Consider the following 15053-nt stretch of genomic DNA (forward strand, 5'->3'; position numbering starts at 1 on the left):
CTAACTTCGGCGCATGATTTGGCTCGATCTCTTGATTCATTATTTGTTTTGGCTCGTTTTCCCTCAGGTGGCTAAGGAAGAAGAAGCGGAACGTCTGGAAGCAGTTAAATCGGAGAAGGAGGAAGATTTATCCGTGTGCCAGGACCCCGTCATCGCGCAGCAGGCGAAGCTCCTGTTCCAGAAGATCGACAAAGAAATTGCTGCACGGCCCACAGCTCCGCCTACCACTAGCCTTGTCCGAACGCCCTCAGACAGTCGCTGGTCACGTGCCAGCTTCGGTGAGGCCCCCAAGGACATCGAGGTAGTACACGGAAGCGAGCCAGGATACAAGGAGCAGGTAGAGGTCGAGACCGCAGCCCTTTCTGAACGCTACAGGGTAAGTTTTGCCAGTATTTATCATGAACTGTATTGCATTAGAAACATCAGCTCTCTAAAAGCTGCTTTGACCGCGCATGACTGGCCATGGTGCTTCCCACAAAATTTGTTATAGAACGCTGCCAAGTGCAAAAATTGGGATGAGCGCAGCTGGCGCATGTTTTTGTGTGTTGACTTCGAAGAAGGAATATTTTTTCATCTGAATAAGATCTTTCTGTTATTAGTTGAAGTATTTTCAACTGAGGTCTTCTCAAAACATTGCAATCACTACAGAAATGAATCTTGTAGTCACTTCTCGGCAATAATGTCCAAGATGCACAACAGTTTTCAAAATCCAACTGTGGCCTAGTTTAAACCCCGCCTCATTTATACCACGAATGCTACAGTTGAGTTTCTAAGTTGACCTGTCGTCGTCCTGACAAGCAAACCAGAGAACGAAGGAATTTGAGGGATCGTCAGGCCTGGTGATAAAAAAGACTGTTTCATGTTTTATTCAACCTCCTTCTGCTAATACTAACGTTAAGCTCGAAAAATAGAATGCGTGAGCCAATTGAATACTGTACGATCAGAATAATGCAAGTCAGTGTTACCCATTATTCGTTAGCAGTAGTTATTTGTTAGTAAACTTTAGATGTCTAAATAGTAGAATAGTACCACAGCGGTGCTAATATAGTACCACGGGTAACTTCACAATTTATATCGTATGTTCTTTGTTTTGTTTGTCACAACAATCTTTTCTCTTATTTTATTGATCTATAGTTCTTCGAGAATTTCAAAGAAGAAGCGGCAAGCGTAAAAAAGAAATTCCAGATGACACCGCCTCGTGAGTTAGAGCCTCGTAATCGAGATGCCTCACCTCCGCCCGTATGCGAGCGAGACCCCAACGTTGTGGTCGGGTCTATCACCACCACCGACATCCCAAACGTGGACACTGCTACAAAAATGAGACAAAAGTTCGAAACCCTCGTAAGTACTTTCTCGGTCTTATTATCATCTTCATATGCAAACGGTTCGTCTATGAACAAATTCATTTAGTAGGAAATTTAAATTTAAAAAATAAAAAGTTAAAATTGGAACGAGTTTATTTAGCTGCTGTAGGAACCTAAGTTACGAGAGCCTATATAACTAACTCCGCATAAGTTACTTTGACATGTTGAAATTTCAACGATTTTTGTATTAAGAAGTTGTGTCTTAGGAAAAATCTGGTGAATATGGTGGATGACACAAAGCATTCGTATTGATTTTTACAATATGAAAGTGAAAAGCGCTATGTGGGGCGGGTATGGGCTGTTTCATGCGGAATCCGTTCGTAATTGTCCATAGTGTATACCTTACGTTCGCATTAAACTAATGCCTTGTTTGTGCAATTACATCCACCAGCAGCTAAAGCTCTGTGCGATTATCGTAAGAGCCATTTTACATTACAAACTACAATTCTATGCGACAAGAGGGCGCTGCTGTAATATGTGAGAATAAAGAGGAACAAACGTTTTGTTCTTTACTCTCACCTTTGCGGAGGTCTTCTACGAAACCCATTTTCAAGCGAGAAATTTCCTGTCTAAAATTTAGCGAGCCGTATTGACCTCTGTAGCGTCGACATAAAACTCGAATAGAATTTTTGGTTTTTCGTAGCTCATTGCAACTGGATTGCTAGAAGCCCGAATGAAAATATTCTAGTGAGCGGTATCAGATTCGAAAAATTTCTCTCCCTCGCGCTCCTCCTCCTCCTCCTCCTCCTCTTTTTCTCTCTGGAAGCATTTCGAAGATAAAACGTGCCGGCTAGTTCTGCAAAGGAGATGTTAAAGCTCTGTACTGAATGACCATATACAGGATGGGACATTCAAATTCGGGCGAATTTCCGCCTGACTACCTGTTGTAGCAGGCATACGCTGACTCGCGATTTTCGGTGAAAGCAGCTAGTTTTTTTTTAGAATAAGACACCAGACTCATTATGACGAAGAGCATTGGGACTCTTTCGAAATTCGAGCCAAGACTGTGTATCATATAATATGCGAATATGAAAATATTTCGAAGTCGGTGGTGGTGGAGTGGCTTAAGTCCCAAAATATAACCATCATCCACAACAATTACATTTATAAAATAATATAATAGTTATTCTCTCTGCGCTACGTGCTCTACCTGCTCGACCTGGAACTTTTTCTTGCTTGTTGGGACTCCGTGTTCGCTAGTACACAGGCCTTCGCGCCTTTCACAGCCGTCAAATTGGCCGTGGTGGCGATGCCCTTTACACTTGTAGGCATGTCTTGCAGTTTGTTCGACCGCTTCATCCGCCTTCGAATTGACGGGACTACCGACGACATATCTTTAACGAAAGCGATGGAAGTGCTTTGGATTGTACATTGTGACATCCCGCCCGTAGATGCATGAGAGATAAGCCTTAAACAGGCTGTAAGGATGCACTAACTTTTCATGACCCGTTATGATTGTAGTTGTTGTTAGTTATAGGTTTGGTATAGTATATCTACCTCGAGTGCCATTTAGGGTGCATTACATTTTTGTAGAAATAAGCCCTGGCAATATGCAGTAGGTAGGTTCGTATTCATTACTGTGCTTCTGCCACTTAACTGGTGCTCACTGTTTGGAGGTATAATATGATATCACGTAGCGTAAATTACACATTGCTGACATGGTAAGTGAGGTTATACCCCAGAAAGGAGCTTATGCAAGTAGCAGTTGTGTCTGTAAGGTTTAACCCTATAACCGTAACTGTTTCGTGTATCTTGCATGGTATTTCAGTGTCAAACGGGGGGTCTTCAAGAACCACCCGTCAAAACCTGCCAGGTCCCTAAGCCACGCCCGCTTAAAAAGCCGTCTTTAGACGCGTCTCCACCTCAGGTACGTCTGTTTATCATTAAAGTGTGCAAACCGTTAAACTTCACGAACATTAAGATGTCGCTGGAACTTTTTTATGTACACAATTTTTCACAAGCTTAAATTCGAAGCATATTGTTATTACAATCGAAATGTAACAGTAGTGAAAATTATTGTTCTCGACACAATTGAAAGGTCATCCTCTAAATGAAATTCTAATCTATTATATGCATCTGTCCGAATCTCTGTTCATATTGTTCCTTTCTCAATACGAGCCGTTTGTTCTTTTTTGCTAAATTTCCGTCGGTGAAGGTGACAGCAACTTCGTCAGCACATGTAATCGAAGAGGACTGCATGCCCGCGGACAATATCACGCGCAACATGAGAGCCGTCTTTGAAAGAAATAATGTCGCCGACAAGAATAATGGTTCAGGACAACTCTCGTCACCCGCAAGCACCGAAAGAGTCAACCCACCGAAAGTCAGCCGTTTCGTGGTAAGTGCGTAACTGGGCCCAAAGGTAGTCGTGATTTATTCTGACTCGTAAAACTGGTGAAGAGGCTTGAAATTAAGTTTGCTTTTATTTAAAGAAGGCACACAAAAAAAGAATAACACACGCCGCCTTAGGTATGGAGAATGTAACCTAACATGAAATTAATTGGAGGGCTATACGAGCTATGCGGTGGTTATTCTAAGTAGTAATATTGTAATAATAATTATAGTATTAAATATAGTATTGATGAACTAAGAAGTATCCCCATAATAGCAAGTAGTGGCAAAATCCATAATAGGTTGTGGTCAATAAGCCTGCTTGCTTGACGATTAAGTTGTAGATGCATTATAACATTGTTTTCAGTTAGTCAACTTAACCAGACGATGATCTGAAGGTGACTTACGGCCCAGTTTATCATACACAGAAGTAATGTTCGAACAACTAACTAATTGATGGCGTTTATTAAGTCTTGACATACTAGCACACGTTGGTCGAATGCTCGAATAGGCACTTACCGTTGTGATTTAATTGGTGCGCGCTGAAATATTGTATCGGCTTCAAGAATTTTTGGCTGCAATGTGCCGGAACTGTAGATAATAGCTTGCTGAAAATGCCTTATGGTAGTTTTTTGGTGTGGTCTTTTGCTGAGTTATATAATATTCTTTCTTTTTCTACCATTAATCAAAGTGATCGCGAATGCTACCTAAGCAAGCGATACCACATCTACTGGCTGCTCAGGAGTGTGGACCTCTTTATTAATTAGTTTTGGACGCAACTAAAACTGTTCGCAATTGCAAGGTGAGTTGATGAACTAATAATACTAATCATTTCTTTACGAGAGAAGATGGCTAGCTATAGGCCAACACAAAGCTGCTTTAATATGTGCCTAATATCGATTTCAACTAACACAAAAAAATTCAAACCCCTCGTTCATTTTGCGACTTGAACAAGCATGCCTATCATAACTTGCATAAATAGCTAAGGTCCGATTTTCGTCATAAAAAAAACCTAAGTAGCCTAATCGATACACAATCAATTGCGAAAATATAACCATCGGAAATACATTGGCGGGTCTTCAGTGTACACAAGCAACGCAGAGTGGTTGACGTTGTCCACGAAAACTTGGACATAACGGAATTCGTTCACCCGTTTTAGCCTATCAATTGGAGTCAGTTTAGCTTACCAGGGATAAATATCCATTAGGACAAATGGCAAATCTTTGTCTGCCACACAAATTGCTTTTGAGTGCCCCGTGTCTCTTGCGCACTCTCCGTCACTCGGCAACCCCAGTTTATTATATCAGCCTGTGTAAAAGCTATTCAGTCCTATACGTATCGTAGCGGATGTTGAAAATAGCAGGAACTATAAAATAAACGGTTCCATCTAATGAAAAGTGGTAAGCAGTAGGACTTCGGATAATTGACTTGCTTGTTTTGTCATCTTGCTGTCCTACTTAATAAGCTCGTTTATATATATATATATATAATCTTTATCGGAAATACTAATGTGAAGTTCTTTTCAGTGACCTGACCCTTTAACTGGAAAAATTCTTGGGCGTTTTGGGTGGCGATGCAGGACGGGATTATAGCCGCATCGAGTGCCAAGATTTTCGAGATTATTCGGCGTACATCCGCTTGCAAATAGCAGTTGAGAAGAAAGGAGAATGGAGACTGAGAAATATGATTAATTTCACAAACAAAATATATACAGACAATATATTTTGTCGTCTACGAGCAATTTGTCGTCTACCATCTACGAGCAATTTGTTTGCTTTCCCTATAAGTATATATATATATTGCGCCTGCAAATTTTTCCAAATATTTTAAGACATAACAAATGAAACGCAAAAAAGCTTATATTGTTTAAACTTTGACTCACGTTTTATTTATATAACAGATTATTAAATATGATATGAGCTTCGTCATACATTAATAAAACGATGTGTTTTTATAAATAAATCTATGAGAGTAATTTTGCATGTTCCCAAGGATGTTCCTATTTATTTTGACTATGAAAAGATGCTTAATGGGGCATTGCTCTTAACGCAAATGGCACGTTTATTAATCGCAGCTGTAAGTCAAGATACGAAGATAACAAGTGAGGTACCACATCAATCGAATGAAGATAACAAGTAAGGTACCGCATCAATCGAACAAGTGGGTCATGGATAGGTTCTACCAAAATGGTCGCTAGTGTGCGATAAGTTTTTTATAATAAGCATTTTTTCATTAATATAAATTATAGAGAGCCTACTTATACTTGAATCATGCATTCCTAACGAATGTACCATATACGTGCTACAACTGTGAGGCCATAAATCCTCGAAAAAAATGTGCAGTATTAAAAACAACCTTCATGGCCGTCTTATCTATGAATTAGCTATTTGGTTCCAATTATCATCTTTTTACATGCTTGGCTTCGGCTTGCTATTAGAAAACCGTATCCTACCTGAGGTGTATGTAGTAGTGAATGTCTTCCAGTTAACGCTACCATGGTGGTGGGCCATACTTTACGATGACTTAACTTTTATTAGAGATGGCTTTTCTCACTGTATCTAACCATCCTATGCTGAAAGTACGAGTACATATTGGATCTAAGAACAAGGAGTTTTGGCATTTGATCAAGATCAACCCTGTTCAGATTTCTTGAAACCATAAATTTCAAAAACATTGCCGGTGTTGGGTTGGAATGAGACCCTGTTTTCATAACTTATATTTGCGACAGCGCTTACTAACAGCTTTCGGCTACCTCTTCTACTTCATTTTGTGCACGCTGACATCGTGATGTGCGTCTTCACCTGGCGTGTGTCTTTGCCTACCGTTCATCGAATGCTGTGAACTCTACACGTCGATTTGTCGTTCGAACCTTGAAACCAACTGAATCCGACTGAATACGTATGCGAACACATCAACATGTGACGGTCACCCACCGCATTGACACGGGCAGTTCGGCACACCGGAAACCGAAGTGTGTTCTATGTGCCAGGGTAAAGTGTTCCCTATGGAACGTCGCGAAGCTAGCGGACTCGTTATGCACACTAAGTGCTTCAAATGTACTCGATGCAACATCAACCTCAGGTATGTTCATTACCCACTTTTACATGTTTACGAAGTCACGAGTTGATATATACAATCAAAAAGTAACATTGATACTGTTTTACCGGGCCATGTGCGATTGCCTTTCGGTACCTCGTTGGGTTAAGCTAGGTGCACAAACTGTATGAACATGCACTTTTTTTTCGTAATTCAACATTCTTATTTTGCTAATGCAGTAGGTTTACTCTCAGATTGCTCCTTCTGCATGTCCCTCTCCTTTGTAGACGACTCCGACACTTACAATGTTTCGAATTTTGTTTTCATTTTTTTTACATGCTTCTCGCGGCAATCGTTGGCCCACATATCGCAGACTGGACGGGTATAGTCAGAAGGGCGGCAAACTTTACTGCGAGGCGCACTACCAACAGCTGTTCAAGGTTAAGGGCAACTACGATGAGGGGTTTGGGTGCGAGAAATGGTCGCGCACCCCTTCACCGTCTGCGCATGACGCCCCCCCAACGTCACTAAACCTACCGCCTGCAGCCTCCAATCAAACTCTCATCGCATAGATAGATACATATATACATATATATATATATATGTATATATAGGGAAGGATATTCTATATGAGGCCTATTCTAAATGAGATATCCTATATCAACAAGCGCCACCGCCCCTCTCCCGCCCACAGCCTTTGTTCCTTGTTTTTGCTTACGAGAGAAAGATAAAGGGGAAGAAAAGAGAATGCACAAACAAGCAGGCTTACGTTTCACGTTTACGCTGCGAATCTCGCGAACGGCCGTAAACGATTACAGTTCACCTCATCCCGCTTTTCAGTGAAGATATAGCTTTTCCGCTAGTAGGAATTATACAACACAGAGGAGTCACGCTTTTAGAGGAACACTAAGCTACTAAATCCATAGCCACTGTATACCACTAGAGATATAGGAAAGCATGTCAAGTGGGTCGTGTGACACGAACCAACACCTAAGCATGCCGGTAGATGATGCAGAATACCAAGAAAACTTAATGTTTCGTTTACTTCCTTTGAATATCTACAAGGTATCCCAATATTATACATTAATCAATATACATGACTCTAATAATAATAAACGAAGATCGCAAAACAATTATTGCAGATGTAATAGCAATCGACAAATGGTCCAGTCTAAAAGACCTCTTCTATCCACCTACACGTAAGAGTGCCGCTTCACTTCTATCCGTTCTGTGTACCTCAATTGACAAGGACGAATTATACTCTATTGCAGCAAGCTACAAGTCTACACGAGGAGAATCAGAAGAAACTGAACATATATATTCTATACATATAAATGCATATAGTAATAGCACTATTAATTGATAAGAGGTGTAACGAATATAACTATAGTAAATACGTAAGGCAAGTCCGACGTCTCCTCGACCCCCCTTTTACAAACTTCAAGCCGTATACACCCTACAAGAGTAAATACGTAAAGCAAGTCCGACCTCTCCTCGACCCCCCTTTTACAAACTTCAAGCCGTATACACCCTACAAGAGAAGAATGTCATATCTGTATAATCATTAATATGTGGTCCCCCTCCCCTCCCCCCCATATAAACTTTATTATGGATATTTATATAAACAAACGACACATGATAGCTGAGGGAGTAACACCAGAAATAGACGAAACCTAGTTAGTCTCTATGCTGGTTTTTGTTTTCTATCTTTATAACGTCCCTCTTTAGTAACGAGGGTAACGAGGGTGCTAGGGACGGGTGCTTTAGCACGAAGTAAGAATTGACGAACAATTACTGATGGATATCGAAGCGTAATGAACCGAAAGAAGAGCGCTATGCAGAGAGTAGTTACTGATCTGATATTTTCGCTGAGATGCAGCGTTCATCGAAACAGACTGCGAAAAATGACGATCAAGATAACTGCTACGATGCCAAATTAGGTTACAGGAGATGCACTCAATATCTGCTGAAATTAGAAAGGTCGACAAAGGAAATTCATTTGGAATTAGGGCGCGATATTTATGAGTTACTGGACGCATTCTATTGCTTAAACCACATAGCCAGTAGCATATTATCGTAATAATAGTATAGAAAGTAGGTCTATGTCACTCAGTTTACTGACACAATGCGGTGCAATTGTTGGTGTGTTGTGGCCCAAGACCAACTCTGACCGATGGCTATAAGGCTATCCACAATAACAGCAGCATATGCATAGACGATAGAGGAAGCATGTTTCATGTCATTCATTAAAGCAGCCATAGCTGTAGCTGATAAATCTGCTCCAAACGTTCCGGCAATACGCACTACTACCCAGTATCGCGTTGGGCAGTTCAATGTGAGAGAATCTAGAATAAGTTGATGATCCTGCTAAAGATGTTTGCATCCCGACGTCGCGTGTCGGGTGATTGACCAAATATGACTGATATTAACAACTAGTATCAACAATCGTATGAGAGGACGGGTTACGACGCTGTCGGGGCTTATTTTGATTGATACGAGCAATCCAGTTTGTGTGTTTAATATGTGTGAATGTGACTACTTAAACACAAGCATAGCAATAGTAATATTAGTAACAGTGGGGACAATAAGCACACAAACAGCACGACACGTTTTGTAATACGATTGGATAGATATTGTTATTAGCATTGCGATATATTATTATAATTATTGCTAGTTCTATGTTGCTGTCATAAACTCGACAATATCGAGCAGGCGATCAGCAAATATCTCAAGTCTAGTGTAAATTTTACATAGTCATGGCAGATATTTTTCCTTAAAAAACAACGCTCAAACGGTCAGCGTGCATGTCACGTATGGACGCAAATAGAAATGTCTTTTGGCTTTTGAGTTTCAGATAGACTACTGACATTATACTCACGTTCTTCTAAAAGCACAAATGATAGGACACCGCAATTATATAATCATCAGGGCATCATGAAACCGTATTAATGTCACTGAGTTACAGGTTGTGTTGCGTACGTCGTATGAATTTTCGGCTGACGCCTATAACAACGAAACGTCGTCCACTTAATACTGAAACAGCGTACTGCAGATTTTTCGCATTTCCTTCAATTCAGCAAATTTTTTTAAACGGCTTTTCGACGTCTTCGTGATTAGAGCTATGACCAAGTACAGTGGCAGATATACTGTTCATAAGCACTGCTTATGTATGATTCGTATAGGGCATAACAGTAAACAGGAAGTAAAAGTAAATGATGGACCTGAAAAGGCAAACCCGAAGTGAAAGGACGAACCACGTTTACGTGATTACGCAGAGGCTAACTGTGAGAAGATGAGCATAAAAATGCAAAATGTTGGGACATCAGAAAAAACATCATGAGAACCGGTCATGGAAGCCATGCATGTATGACAAAGTTCTCCCAAGACAGGATAAAATGATTAGCTCTATTGTGTAATGCACGATGTGGCCACAAGGTGTCACGGCGATCGCAACACGAATGGAGCATTATGTACTTGTCTGCGCGGGCAGATTCAATCGTATCAAGAACATGCAACAACATTAACGGGGTAGTGCTTCTCTCACAGGCTCCGGAGCCAAGTAGATGGAATATACGATAGCGGACGAACACAATAATGGATGCTAAAGGTTTTTCTAAGTGAAGGAAACAAGTAAGGAATAAAGGAGCTAGCACAAGAACGTACACGGGCGCTTTTGTTTGATTACACAATTTTCTATATATATATATATATATATATATATATTAAATATAGATATAAGGCGGAATGATTAATCGGCGATGATGCTATTGTTTTAATACATTCATAATTACGGTACAGAGTACTATTAAGTTCGGTGTTATCTGTGATTTACATGCGAACAATAAATCGAATAAAAAAAAGTGTAATTTTTATTTAAATAGGAAAGTAAACGTATCTAAGTAGAGAAGGTATATGGACAAAATGCGGTAATAAATAACGTAAAGGATAGTAGATTTTATCAGCAACCAAAGATTTTCTGTTCAAAGCTGTAGCCCTGTAGAAGCTTTTGAGGAACATCCTTTTTTTACTTTTAGACACAAAAGTTGACAAGCTAAGTATACAAATTACTAACCTTATTGCGGTATAGTTTTCGGCTGACCTCAGAGCAGAAGTACGAGCTGGCCAGTTATGGGAAAAGAAACGATCACTCACTCCGTTTTTTCAAAGTATTTAACGAGGATTTATTCAGATTTGTCATCGGTAACCGGGACTGTGTGCGTGACGCCATCTCACTTCTGGTAGCAACGAAGTCCAGCGACATTAAAGCCGATTTATCCATAGATGTTATTTTTTTTTTGGCCAGTTTTCCCAGCCACATCATTTTCGTGGTGGTACTTTGTTGTCAAGCAAAGCTTAGTAACAATATAGTACTGAAAACCATTGACGCTTTTTGATCATACAAAAAAAATCTTTTTTTTTTTCGAACACGTAGAGATTTGGTTTCTTTGAACTGATATGCTGAGTAACATGAGACAATACGTTACAACAAGTTTATATGCACTTATGCGTGCAGATCCATACATGGGATTCCATTTTGGAAACTGCCCTTATACAACACTATGGACTGCGCGATATTGCATCTTAGCGGGGTTATCCTGTTATTGAGAAATGTATTATCTGCTCTAAGATCTACGTGGTTCTCTTAGACTGTTTGGAAAATAAGGGCGACTTTTTCAACTACTTTCTACGGCCTTCAGCCACTGTTAATGAAAATTTCGCTAGAAGTATCTGCCGAAATGTTTAGTTTTTTTTTTTTAGTTAAAAAATTCAGTTAAAAAATTCGGGAACTTCCATGTTTAAAGTTTAGGCTCAAGATGAAATCTGTTTACAGCGAAATGTCCGCAGGGCCATAAAGGAGAGAAGCGGAGGTAAAGGCGAGATCAAATATAATTTTCCAGACGATAGATAATTTTTCTGGCCTAGTTGTGCTTATTTAGAACTATTTAATGATGATAATAAACGGACTATTTTTTTTTTTTGGCAACGAGGTGCTTGTCACAAATAGTTTTTTTTTTTATTTGCTTTATTCTCCCTCTGTATCATTATCAGAATTATCATAATTTTTTTCTATGTCTCGTTTCTTCCCATTAGCTCCCTTATCTTTTTTCTATAATTATTTTCGCCTTCTCTCTCTTGTTTCATTACATCGATTCATACATCGTCGTAATACAATAGAAATTAGGAAATTATCAGACAAATCAATTAGGATTGTTGTTTTTGTTTATTTGCGTTTTTGATGCGACACTCTCCGACGCGCCCATATCGCTGGCGCATATCATCTATGTACAACAGTTACAGTTAATATAATAATTATCATTAACTAACTGTATGGTCAATGCCTGCCTGTTGACCGAATAGGCTATCTGTCTTGCTAGGTCGTCTTTTTCCGCTCAAACTTCTTTATTCTATTTATGGACCAGTTTACTGCTGCAGGTGTACTACAGATGGCTCGTCGCGTCGGACCGCATAGTTCAGCCAAAAGGCATAATCAGAGCTCACAAAGTTATCGCAGGCTGTGTTAAAGGACACGTAATTTAGTGGATTACTATGCTCGGACCTGCGGGTGTTGACTGCATTGTTTTTAGTTTTTTTTTTTTTTTTTTTTTTTTACTAATGATCACTTCCTTTGAGCGGGCGGCAGCTTACGTTGCCTATTTTCTCGGATATCGAACTCTTTCTGCAATTTATTATTATTATTGGTTGATTTAGTTACGCGTGTGGCTGGCTGTACGATACGCAAAAGAGTGATTTTTTCGATACTCCAATCAATGTGTTTTTGAGTTCGCGTTATAATTATTGACCCTTAAACAGGACCGACGTAAAGTCAATATATCACTACACAAACTGTTGTTGTTACACTTATTGTTTTTATTACAATTGATATTATGATTAGTATACTAAAATATGACTTTGTAATTTCGTTGCTAATTGTCAATGCATATAAAAACCATTTGTCATTGGCAGCTCCGTAGTAACCTAACCTTTATAGACTCCTAAGTGCCTTAGGACTAACATCTGTACAATCAATATCTATAACAGTCACTTTTATTTCTTTTACATATTTTCTATGAGTGTACATACATGACGTCTGTTAGTGTATCTGTCTCTACATATTTAAGCCAGCTATCGATGTCGACTCGTTTGTGTGTATCTCTGCTCCGTTGTTTTGAAAAACGAAATCGACGAAAATTCCCGTAAACCTTTATTTTTCTTGAATCTTTTTCATCCGACATTGTCGCTGGGTGATGGTGTGCGCGTTCGTCGTGCACCGGTTCTGCCATTTACCATTCACGTCGCCATCATTAGCTGACCGATAGCAATAAATTGTACGTAATTTGTATGTGTTGCTAATGATGGTGTAGAGTTGGCTAGAACTCGGCTCGATCCATGTACTTCGTTCACGTGTCGACCGAAGGCCAACACAAGTTCGAAGAGACAGACCATGCGCTCCGATGAAGGCATCATGTAGGTGACATATTTGCAGTCGTTAATGAACAATTAATTATCTTTTTGCTTGTGCTAGCATACTGATCGTGGCTGTTGGATCTGTAGTGACGGTTGTCAAAGTTGCGTTCTCGAATAGATCATCCATTCATAGTCCATCAGTCTCCTGTAATCCGTTCTTGGCTAGAATTCGACGACTGCTTTATTTTCCTGGCGACATTCGCGAAGTGAGGTTCCCATGCAGGCGCACGAAGGCCCGGATCTTGGCCACGAGATTAGGGATCACCACTTCCGCCACCGCGAAGAGTCTAACGCCGTTGATGTTTTCATCTTTAGAGCGAAAGCTTGCAAGGATGGCAGCTATGGTGTCGCCGAGTCAGATGGCCTTTACCCTAACACGCCGGGACGCCTAGTCGGCAAAAGCTGCCTCACTTAACGCGTCCGCTTGCGGTTCGCAGGCCCGACCGATGACCCGTTGCCATGTCGTGTATCGACGACGCCTTGCTCTCCGGATTCGACTGGCGCCTCGAGCCGCCGTGTCTGCTGTCGGCGAATGCAGAGTGAAATGCTGTCAGCATCAATCAATTGTTCGATAGCGATTGTTATGTTCAATTATAGTTGTGACCGGATGATGAACGAAGTGTGGTAAATGATGTTATTGTTGTGATGAAGAAATCGGCTCCGCCGCAATGAACGGGCGCGTCGTAGGTTCGGTACGAACACGATCAGCGATACCCGGGTCGCACGCACATACATATCAATGATGGGTAAGAAAACCAAGATTGAAGAAAGTATAAGGATGACACGCATATGCGAAGGAAGCACGCAATTGCGTGTCATACGCGAGTACAGTTAGTTGAATAGTAGGTGAGCAAAAAGAGGTTGACGACGAAAAGTCAGGATCAAGAAGTCCAATAACAAAAGGTTGACGAAGTGTGCGCAACCGGCGTGCCGGCGTAGGGTCGAGCGCGCACCATCCACCATACGACGTCGTACCGTCACCGCGTAAAACAGATTCCGCACCAGCGGGCAGGCGTCGATGCAAGTTGACCAAGTTGGTTCGGTTTATTTTCGTTTTGAGAGTTCACCGGCGCCATCACGAGTTGTCGACGGGACGTCGCCACGTGAGAGTCAGATTTGGTTACAACGAAAGGTAGCAGTGAAGCAGATTGTTGTCGAGATGACATATCCATGAGTGGCGTGGCGAAACCGAGATCATCGAGATCGAGATCATCACCGAGATCAAGGTAATCGATTGTTGATGCCATCGTCATTGATTAAGATGTTGATGTTTAGGCAACACCACAGAAAAACGACAATAACGAGGATAGCATGAGAGAAAAAGGAAACATACTGAAATGGAATAAGAACGAGAGCGAATGGGGGAGAGATAGAGAGAAAGGAAGACAAAGACAAAAACGAAAAGATGTGGAGAAAGAGAGCGGGAATGGTGAGATGATCAATGGCGCAGCTGCTGTGCAATGAGATGATTCTGAGTTGAAAGAAAGCGACATATTGCCTTGAATCGAAAAGCGCCTGAAAGTGTATAGAAGCGGTGGCCGAAATGGCTAGCTCATGTCGGGGAGACAGAACAATAAAAATTCACACCAAGCTTTGGAGGATACTTGGGTGAAGGTATATGGAAGTATTCTATGCATAAGAACATGCCGAGAGTTGGCCGAGATGTGCCGTTTTAATTATACTGTATCATCGTGCAGGATCCAGTAAGTACGCCCTAGACTCTACCGCTATAAACACAAACCTACATAGACAAATTGTGCCCTGGTCATGTCTAAAGGGAATTATGTCTTCTGTTTTGTTGTTGTTCGCTTGGTGTTTGTACTGTTTGAACAAGCTGGCGGAACGAGGTCGTCTCAT

General features: G+C 40.8%; 2 protein-coding genes across 24 annotated transcripts in view; one reads left to right on the forward strand and one right to left on the reverse strand.

The window, feature by feature from the left end:
• LOC111259178 (uncharacterized) overlaps nucleotides 1–10393 on the forward strand; it is a 132506-nt gene extending 122113 nt beyond the window's left edge. For 8 of the 10 annotated variants that reach the window (XM_022830957.2, XM_022830951.2, XM_022830953.2 and 5 more), the window contains 6 exons: nucleotides 68–376; nucleotides 1135–1341; nucleotides 3133–3231; nucleotides 3520–3702; nucleotides 6646–6776; nucleotides 7105–10393. In XM_022830957.2, coding sequence (XP_022686692.1) covers nucleotides 68–376; nucleotides 1135–1341; nucleotides 3133–3231; nucleotides 3520–3702; nucleotides 6646–6776; nucleotides 7105–7303 — 1128 coding nt within the window. In that variant the 3' untranslated portion in view covers nucleotides 7304–10393. Of the gene's footprint in view, nucleotides 1–67; nucleotides 377–1134; nucleotides 1342–3132; nucleotides 3232–3519; nucleotides 3703–4386; nucleotides 4498–5221; nucleotides 5687–6645; nucleotides 6777–7104 lie in introns of those variants that run through there. The other 2 variants (XR_002679457.2, XM_022830959.2) reach the window with 2 other exon arrangements.
• A 1540-nt stretch (nucleotides 10394–11933) lies between these two features.
• Nucleotides 11934–15053, reverse strand: part of LOC111259180 (solute carrier family 35 member F3) — a 107797-nt gene continuing 104677 nt past the window's right edge. For 8 of the 14 annotated variants that reach the window (XM_022830967.1, XM_022830965.1, XM_022830966.2 and 5 more), the window contains one exon: nucleotides 11934–13743. In XM_022830967.1, the coding sequence (XP_022686702.1) occupies nucleotides 13608–13743 (136 nt within the window). In that variant the 3' untranslated portion in view covers nucleotides 11934–13607. The remainder of the gene's footprint in view (nucleotides 13744–15053) is intronic. The other 6 variants (XM_086967773.1, XM_086967771.1, XR_015310464.1 and 3 more) reach the window with 4 other exon arrangements.

Source organism: Varroa jacobsoni, unplaced genomic scaffold (genome assembly GCF_002532875.2).
Source record: "Varroa jacobsoni isolate VJ856 unplaced genomic scaffold, vjacob_1.0 scaffold_302, whole genome shotgun sequence".
NCBI classification, from domain to species: domain Eukaryota; kingdom Metazoa; phylum Arthropoda; class Arachnida; order Mesostigmata; family Varroidae; genus Varroa; species Varroa jacobsoni.